General features: G+C 34.5%; 1 protein-coding gene across 1 annotated transcript in view; it reads left to right on the top strand.

The window, feature by feature from the left end:
• The window catches only part of anks1b (ankyrin repeat and sterile alpha motif domain containing 1B), a 183,630-nt gene that overhangs the window by 65,286 nt on the left and 108,580 nt on the right, over positions 1-9,764 (top strand). The window contains exons 7-9 of the mRNA XM_016534846.1: positions 2,765-2,887; positions 4,052-4,233; positions 5,888-6,004. Of these exons, the coding sequence (XP_016390332.1) occupies positions 2,765-2,887; positions 4,052-4,233; positions 5,888-6,004 (422 nt within the window). The remainder of the gene's footprint in view (positions 1-2,764; positions 2,888-4,051; positions 4,234-5,887; positions 6,005-9,764) is intronic.

Raw genomic sequence — 9,764 nt, 5'->3', positions numbered from 1 at the left:
TCGTGGTTTTATTGTTATGGAAAGTTTTATTCTGGGAAAAATGTTTATTTTTGTGGTTTTTTTCATGTTTTTGAGGGTTTGTGGGAAGGTGTCAGCCCTGATTATTCTATTATATAATTTCCATAAGTCAAAAACAATTTTTAAAATTAATTTCAACTGTTTTATTTTTGATGCAGTTTTTGTGTTTGTATTAATAAATAAAATATTATAGAACACAGTGGAATATTAATTCAATTCAGAACATTCAATATTGATTTTTTTATCTATAATTTTGAGTATTTTTATTTTTGCACATTTAGTGCACAGTTTCTGTTCAGTTTTGTTCTTTTTTTTTGTTTTTAACAATAAATTTAAATAAATTAGAAATTTTCAGATAAAGTGTTTTGTGTCATTATAGGCAGATGTAATGGTTGGTTTTATGCTGTTGCATTATCAGAAATAAAATATTCTAAACATATATTATAATATATTATAAATATAAATGTAAATAATATACTGTAGTTATTATACAAAATATACAACATGCAAATTAAAGACATTTATGAACATTTATGTCTAATTAAAGCTAATCTAAAAATGAAAATCAAAAACTTTTTTCCTCAGGGATTGATGCCAACATCAGAGATTGCCAAGGAAGAACTGCTCTAGACATTCTAAGAGAACACCCGTCTCAGAAATCACAACAAATTGCTTCTCTCATACAAGGTAAAGTATTTCCCAGACACGCACACATTTAAACTTTTTTTTTAAAGCAAATAAAGCCATTAAAACACACACAAGCACACTCACACACATGTGCACAAGCTGATGAGGGAGCGTGTTTTTGCTGGAAATCAGAAGGCGGATGCTTGCAGATTGATAAAATTTGTTTCAGGAAGTTTGTGTTAGATTGAGAACAATGGTCGATTAGTGTGTATGAGAAATCCATGTTCCCTCACATTTCTCAAAAGAAAAAAACAACTACAAATACTTAGAATACCGTGCCTTCTTGATGAGGTATACGTGAGATTTAGCAATTATTACATGTTTATTACATTGTTATACACATATTATAACGACATTGGGCCATTTGCAGCATTATAACATCTTTTTGTTTGTTTGTCTTCCTTCATGTACTGATTCAATTAAGCTCATTCTTTCCAGCAGAGTTTATCACACAGCACAGAAGACGTTGGGTGTTTGAATCCAATGTTCCATCTCTGCTTTCAAAAACACACCCTCATAAAAGCATATGATGTGGTTATCTGGTTTTGAAATTAAGTTCAGTTTAGGTCTCTTGTTGTTTCCATCCACTTTATGCCCAGGGTTATACATTTCTGAGGGTTGTGAAATGCAGTCTTGGGAGTTGAGGTACTGCTTGAAAATGTCTCTTTTTGACACATGTGAAGTCTAAATCACCCGTCATCCTAAAGGACAGAGGCAACATTACAGTTCTCTTCCCTGCTTCTGTGTGGTCAATGAACCAGAATCCCCAGCGTGAAAGGAATTTCAAACTCAAGCTTGCTGTGCTTTTATAATCTACAGTCTTTGACGGGACTCAAAAAACTATTGTTTACAAGTTTACCATGTGGCTTGTGCAGCCTATAGTTGTTTAGAGCTACAATTACAGACGCCACATTTTGGTTTTCACCAACTTTAAGTGCTTTTCTTTAACCCATGTGTAAAACCTGACATATGAAATAATGGTCAGAAGAAAATCTATACTTTTTAAATTGAACAACAAAGTTTGCATATGTGTTTTTTGTTGTATCATAGTTGATACATCCGCCTTTTATGTATATAATAGTTAAGTATATAATAGGAAAACATGGAGCGTACACTCGAGGAGTGGAAAAAACACCTCCGTTTTATTCTAAAATATGAGAAAAAAATATGCAGTTTGGTGCAGTTGCTAATATTTATATTGCCAAAAAGTAATTCTGATAGCTTTGAATGTAAATGAATGAGATCTTTTTAACGGTATAGCAGACTACTTACATAAATGTATATAAATATTAGTAAATATCAGTTGTGACTCTATGTCAGTAAACACTCTATATCTCCCAATAATATGCCTTCGTAAGATGATACTTATAATGCAGAGCAATACACTGACGATTAATAAATGTACAAACAAATGTTCCTCAAAAGCCTGATGTATCATATTTGATACTCACATTTTAACATGATTTTTCGTGCACACTTTATTTTAAGGTCCAGTTCTCGCCATTAACAAACCATTAACTCCTAATTTGCTGTTTATTAATAGTTAATAAGCTAGGTGTTAAGTTTAGGTATTGGGTAGGATTACGAATGTAGAATATGGTCATGCAGAATATGTGCTTTATAAGTACTAATAAACAGCCAATATGTTAATAATAGACATGCTAAAAAGCAACTAGTTAATAGTGAGAATTGGTCCCTATACTAAAGTGTTACCGATTTTTCTAAAAACGATGTATGGGTAAACAAATAAACCTATGTTTCTTCAGTCCAGTAAGTGTCTTTCTTGAAATATTACTAACAGTCCAGAGATTTGTGTACCATAATCTGAAGGAGACATTTTTAGAATGATGCTAAAAGGCCTTTTACTTGCTGAAAAATCATAAACTATTAATCAGATGACAAGAGGCATGTAATAAATGGTTTTTCATCGAAGTTTGATCTAAATGTTAAGAAATTAGTGGTCTTAGAAATTAGCTTTTCAAATATGATGCATCTCCGATTTATTTGTATGGTTGTGTTTGTTGGTGTTCTGTAAATTATTTTATCTCTGTCTCTCTAGATTATATGATGTCGGATTGTGACAAAGGGAATTTTCATGAAGATTTTGCCCGTCAGCGTCCAATACCGACACCACGCACATCAATACCCTCACCTGTGCCCTCCCCGTCTCTACGGCATAAAAGTATGTGTGTGGGATATATTTGTATGAAAACTAAGTTCTTAATGCATTCAAATAAAATCATCACAGAATAATTGCATTTAATAAATATAAATGTGCTATTTTAACACCTAAATGTAATTGTTCATTTACAAAAGTAAGCATGCTCATTCTCTTAAAGAGAATGACTGCTGCCATGTGTTTCATGTATTTTAGTGTGCAGTACGACACCCAGTGGTCAAGTGATAGTATTACAGCGCATTGTCTGCTGCTTTGTCTTAAGGTTTTACTGTTTAATCCAGTGTTTGCACACATAAATCACTTAATCCATTCATCATCATGTTCTTAATTTAAAAATAAATCGCGTTTTGTTAAGTTTTTTCATAACAGGAAAACAAACAGTGACATAAAAGACTATATGAGACTATAAAGAAAGTGCAGTCAGCAGCGCTCCTAGTGGTCAGATGTTGCAGTGCAGCCCAGTCTCATTTGGTCCCTTTGTGGTCTGAATACTGCCGGATGTGCGTCTTTCATTCCAGCTGGGGCAGCATTTTGGTAATGATCACAGGTGAATCTGAGAGTCTGCCAGCCACAAAATGACTGTTAGTACACATCAGCACACTGAGCCCATGGCAGAAAACAAGCATTTGTCCCAGATTAAATATTGAAAAACAGACAAAAGAGAATAAAAATGAATAAGACGGATATTGTGATGAATGCTACGTAATAAGCATTTATTTAAAAGCTCTTATAGAGAATTTTGATGTGCTTTTGGTATAATGATATAGTCTGTAGTTACATAAAACTTCAGTTTTAATATTGTGCTAGTTTGACTTGCATCATTATATGGGGATATATATATATATATATATATATATATATATAAATAGTGAAAATGTTTTTATTAAAAAAACATTGTACATAAATGTAAAAATGTATCATTTAAATTTAGTAATTTAGAAAAAATATATAGAATAAGACTAAATGAAGATCATCACATGACACAGATTCAAGTCTTTCATACCGAGGCAGGCTGAGATGTACTATACTGCTGTCCATTGATAAGAAAGATAATTTTTCTTTCATTTTTTTCAGCTCTTCTTCTATGTTTTACCATAAACTCATTATTCTTTCATTTAAATTCATAGTTTGCTGTCTCTCTCTCCCTCTTTCTCCTTCCCTTTGTAGATGACGCAGTAACGGGGGAGTTGTCCAAGTTGCTGAATGAAATAAAGATCTGTCGTGATAAGGATTGCTCCTTTGAGGAGCTGTGTCAGACCATCTCTTCTCACTCTCAGTCCATGGAGAGCTTCGGCAGTGGGCAGCTGTCTGACGAGGAACGAAACGGCACACTCACTCGAATAAACAAGGTGTGCATTAAGAAGCAAATACAGTACAGTAAATGGCTTTTTTGCTGGTTTTGAACAGTTTGTATGCAGGTAAAGCAATGTTTTATCAGGTTATGCCCCATATCAAAAATGTTTCTGTTCTCCAAGAAAATGAAATGAATGACAGACGATTGGTATCAAGAGGTTCTAATGAGCTTTGAGTAATGATGAGTATTTCACTGTTGATGCAGTACCTCACTGTGGCCAGCAGAGAGCAGAACTAAACACTGTGTGCATTGCTGGGTATCCCTTCAATTTATATAATCTCATAAATACATATTTATAGTACTAAAACAGCCCTCGATTTAATCACTGACGTTATTTGATACAAACAGAATCATATTTTTGATCACATTGCTGGCTTAGGGAGAGAATTTAACCTTATGTGATGGATAGAACGCATTAGAAATGTGTGTAACGGAGTGGTCGTTTGCTGAAGGTGTCATGGTTTAGCTGTCACAGTGACCACTGGATCACAGTTTACTCTGCTGCGTTTGTTTGATCAATACAATTAAATGTGGAGTCGGGTCAATCAATCAAAGTCTGCAGAGCCCAGATAAACAAGCAAAGACACACACGCACACAAACACTCTTCTGAGCCGTTGCGGTCGATTCCAGTCACATGTCAAAAATCCCTAAGACTTGACTGAAGGGGTTGGAGTTGTTTGCAAAGTCTATAAAAGGGTTCTGGGAACAATTACTGGCTATACATTTTGCCTGCCAGTCACAAAACAGTTTTTTTCATTATCTAATTAATAATGACATATTTTTTGCAGATGTCTGAGGTTATTTTTCCCTTCTATTTGCTGCAAACGATCATTGTTTCACATACTAGTATCATAAATTAAATACATGTTGTATTTGTATGTGATACTCGTATATGGTCATACCGCATGTTTCATACCGTAGACTCAACACTAGGAATGTGTTTCTACATGGAGTTCTGGAGCTACAAATGAAGAAATAACTCAATTTTTCAGCAAAAGAATCAGACAGAATGGGTCATTGAGAGTCAGACTATTATTGGCACATATTTAAACCATGAATCACGTTGCGATTCGTCTAAAAAGTCACAGAAACACTGCCCAAAATCACAGACAAGCAAAGCAAGTGTTCATGTTGGACTATAGAGTGAAACAGACACTTTTCAAAAGTCCTGTTAAAATAAGTTCACTCTTGTACAGTACAGTTCCTATGTACTTAAATAAGGAACATCCAGAACAGTTTGTCTAGGTTGTTTTAATATTTAAATTAAATTAATCAAAAATGAATTTTTTTAAGCCGAAAAAAAAAGCCGTTCAATCACCATAGTGAAGCCTGTTCTCCATTGACATCCAATAAAAAAAGCTGTGCATCTGGTCTTCTTCCCTGCCTACAGCAGCGTTATGGTTGCTATGCTAATCTTGGAGGCTTGCCTTAAAGCATGAAAATGGTGATTGGCCATTAAAACTGTAAGCGTTAAGTTTTCTCGTATTTGTTTTTGTTGGAGTTGTCAGTCTCCTCCCCCTTATACAGTCTGTGACTTATCTTAAGCTTGCGTTATGATGGCATGAACTGAGATCTGTATCTGTACTTCAGTCTGCGTGTACTACTCTTGACTGTATGTAACTGTATATCTCTCTCCACCCGGCTGTAGCGGACCACTCCCCCGTTGCCCCCAGCAATGGAAGAGGAGGAAAAGAGTTGTGGACCGTCAGGCCTGTGGGAGGCTCTCACTCCCTGCAACGGCTGCAGAAACCTGGGCTTTTCTCAGGTACACACACGCTCACACTTCCCATCCTTATAATGCAGCTATGGACCCCTCAGTGGATAAAGGATTTGTAAATATTGTAGATATTAAAATGTAAAAAAAAAAAAAAAACTAATAATATTAATAAAGAAACTAGCCAATCAGCAGTAAGGGGCGTGTCTACTCATGATGTGGAGGAGAGAGCGTTCAGTGAACAGGACGGACATTAGCCGAGCTGAGCGACAATATAACAAAGAGTGAAAAATTTAAGGGGGTCTGAATACTTTCCGTACCCACTGTATATATAGTGCCTTAACAGTTGTTTGTTAATAGGGTATGAATACTTTCGCAAGGCACTGCATGAATATATAGAATGCAAACTTAATTTCTGTATTTCTGTTTTCTATTAATTTTTAAATATTTTACAACAGTGTATTGAAATTAAACGAATTAATTCATGGGTAATGCCATACTCTTCCTATTATTTCACTCATCAAAGCTTTTTAACTTGTTTATTTTAATATTTATGTTCGTTCTCACGGCCAAATGCAAGATAAAACAGGTACGTTCGTTGTATGAAGTATCATGTTGCTATGGAAACTTTAGCCAACTAACCGCAAAGGTCTTCAAAGACTTCCTGGGCATCTAAAAAAAAATAAAAAAATTTATCTTTAATTCTGATTGTGGATGAAAAGATGGATAAGGAAATGTTAATGGTTGGATTGAAGGTTTGGCTTTCATAATGCCAGGATGAGCAAGAGGGTTCCTGTCCCTCAGACAGGAAGTCTAATTATCTCACAGGAAGTGTAATCATGTCACACGCTGATCCGCCCACCTGCACCATATGAGGAGACCTCCCGCTACCATGGAAACAGGCATAAGCTGGGGGAGGGGAGACTCCAGCTCCAGGAAGAGTTGGGGTTCCTTGGACTGCGAGTCATACTTCTGCACCCACAAACCAATCCTGAACTCCGTCACTGGATCTCCTCCGTAGGGAGAGAGATGCATGTGGATTCTGAGGGGTTCTCGTAGTTGCTAGGAGACACAGAATTCATAAAGTGCAAGGCGTGGGATATCCACCCACTTCTCAGTTGACAGATCTGAGTCTCCATCAAAACAGGTGCGTCACAGCACTGCGCAATAACATCCAGAGAAAACATCCAGAGATAGAGAGAGAGACTGGCTATCGGCCTCTGTTTTCTTATTTAAGCTGTTCTCCAGCATTCCATTAAAATGTAAATAAAAAAAAAAAAACTAATAATATTAATAAAGAAACCAGTCAATTAATATATAAAATGTATTTATTTATTTATTTATAATATTTCATATTTAAATAATTTAATATTTTATTTATTATTATTTTTAATTGTTTATTTAGCTATATTATTATTGTTTATTGTTTATTTCTGTTTATTTTATATATTTGTATACTTTTCGATTCATTCCTAATTTCTTTTTATTTTTAGCAGTTTTTTTCTGCATTTTATGCCATTTCTGTGTTTTGTATGCATAAAGTACACAAAATAGCCAAGTAAATATTATAATAATTATACTTATAATATACTATAATACAAGAATATATTTTTAAAGTAATAAATCTAAATAAATTCTTATAACAACTTTATTACATATTTGTCCATTTATTTATCTATATGAATAGATTTTTATATTTTTAATACATTTATTCATATAAATATTTTCTATGCATGAAGTACACAAAATAACCAAGTAAATATTATAATAATTATAGTAATTATTATTATAATTATAATATTATAATATAAGAACCAGAGATAGAGAGAGAGACTGGCTATCGGCCTCTGCTTTCTTATTTAAGCTGTTCTCCAGCATTCCTCTGCCTCCCTTTTTTATTTTTCTATCCATTCTTGTTTTCACTATTCGTCTTTTCCTGTTATGTCGTGTATTTGCGTATGTAAAATCGGGGCCTGTGTTTGTTTGTTTTTATCGGTTTGTACTGTTTTTTTCTTCCTCTATTCCCAATGCTGCAGTCAGCAAACATGCTTTTAATGTTTATGCCGAAAACGTCTTGTGATTCCAGATCAGAGTAAGCGCTCCCATCAGTAGCATCTGCTTTGCAGTGGTTTTCTCTGCAGATGAAATTACTGTTTACAAACAAACACTCTGCGGTGACACTTCTGGATTGTTTTGGCAACCCGGAAAAGAGCTGTTTTAGGTCGGGACTATAATATAATTGAATTGTAAATGACTGAAAATGCTTCACAATATATACAGGTATATGTGCTATGGCTGTGTTGACTCTTTAGGCATAGATATGACAATAAAAATCATGCAATACTAATTAAACTATTGCATTTATTCTTAATGTAGTTAGTAACTTTGACAGACAATAGTTTAGTCTGATCAAGTCTGATTAAGTCTGTATTTTTGCTTTAATACATCACATTTCGTAGTAGTTTTTTCGGTAACACTTTCGTATAGGGACCAATTCTCACTATTAACTAGTTGCTTATTAGCATGCCTATTATTAACATATTGGCTGTTTATTAGTACTTATAAAGCACATATTCTGCATAAAAATTCAGCTTTTCCATCACAGGAATTAATTACATTTTAAAACATATTACAATAGAAAACAGCTATTTTAAACTGTAATAATAATCACAATATTACTGTATTATTGATCAGATAAATGCAGCCTTGGTGAGCAAAAGAACCTTCTTTTAAAAACTTAATTTTTAACAGTAATGCATATAAAATACTATAAAAACAGATCAGTAAAACCATAGCACTAATGACTGCTGTCACTATTCCAAAGGATCTGGAATTCTGGTTGCTTGTTATCCTGATAATTTAATCTGTTGTTATCCTCAGTTTGCATTAGGGCTGGGCGATATAGCAAAAAAATGTATCAACGATATAATGTTTCATATCGTTCGGTATCGATAATTATTGACATTTTTTATAACCTTTTTTAAAACAAAGAGCAATAGAATTTTTTATTTTTATTTAACCACTGTATTTTTAAATTAACCAAATTTATTGAGACAAACAACGATAATATTTTTTAACAGTCAAACACACAATAAAAATGAAACAAATATCTCATTTCTAATGTTTTATATGCAGATTAAATATGTTTTAAGGAGACTTTTGTCTTGTCTCCCGAGGCCACAGGAGGGCGCAATGAGCAAAATAATAGCGCATTTAAAGGTGGGGTAAGCGATTTCTCAAAAATGCTTTAGAAAACTAATTAGGGCCGACTAGCAAAACAAACTTGTAGCCAATCAGCAGTAAGGGGCGTGTCTACTCATGATGTGGAGGAGAGAGCGTTCAGTGAACAGGACGGACATTAGCCGAGCTGAGCGACAAAAAGATAGAGATGGCAGATAAAAAACAAAAGAGGAAAACGTCTGCAGAACAAAAGAAGGCTTAAGGCAATAAGGCAAGAAGTAGGACCCGTGTAAATATCGGATCAGCTTTCCAGCGCTGGAGAGAACTCAAGGAGCGGAAGGCCTGCGATCTGATGCCGAGTTTGCTTTGTTTCTTCTCGATAGGTGAGTAACACCGTGTCTGCACTGCAACAGCTAAAGTCTGTCTAGTACACTGGACACGACAAAGCGACTGTTGAAAATCATTTGAAATTCGTGTCAAGACATCATGAATAGAACGCAGCAGCAGTTTTCTGTCGGAGATTTGTGTGTCGCGCCGCATCCAGTGTAGACCATAGATATGTATATATATATATATATATGGTGTAAACAGCATCACTGATTATGAGTTCTATAGTATTTTGTCGCGCCGC

The sequence above is a fragment of the Sinocyclocheilus rhinocerous genome, unplaced genomic scaffold, assembly GCF_001515625.1.
Source record: "Sinocyclocheilus rhinocerous isolate Xijiao unplaced genomic scaffold, SAMN03320098_v1.1 scaffold153, whole genome shotgun sequence".
Classification (NCBI taxonomy): Eukaryota; Metazoa; Chordata; class Actinopteri; order Cypriniformes; family Cyprinidae; genus Sinocyclocheilus; species Sinocyclocheilus rhinocerous.
The sequence above is the reverse complement of the archived record's forward strand: the minus strand, read 5'-3'. Positions and strand labels throughout refer to the sequence as shown.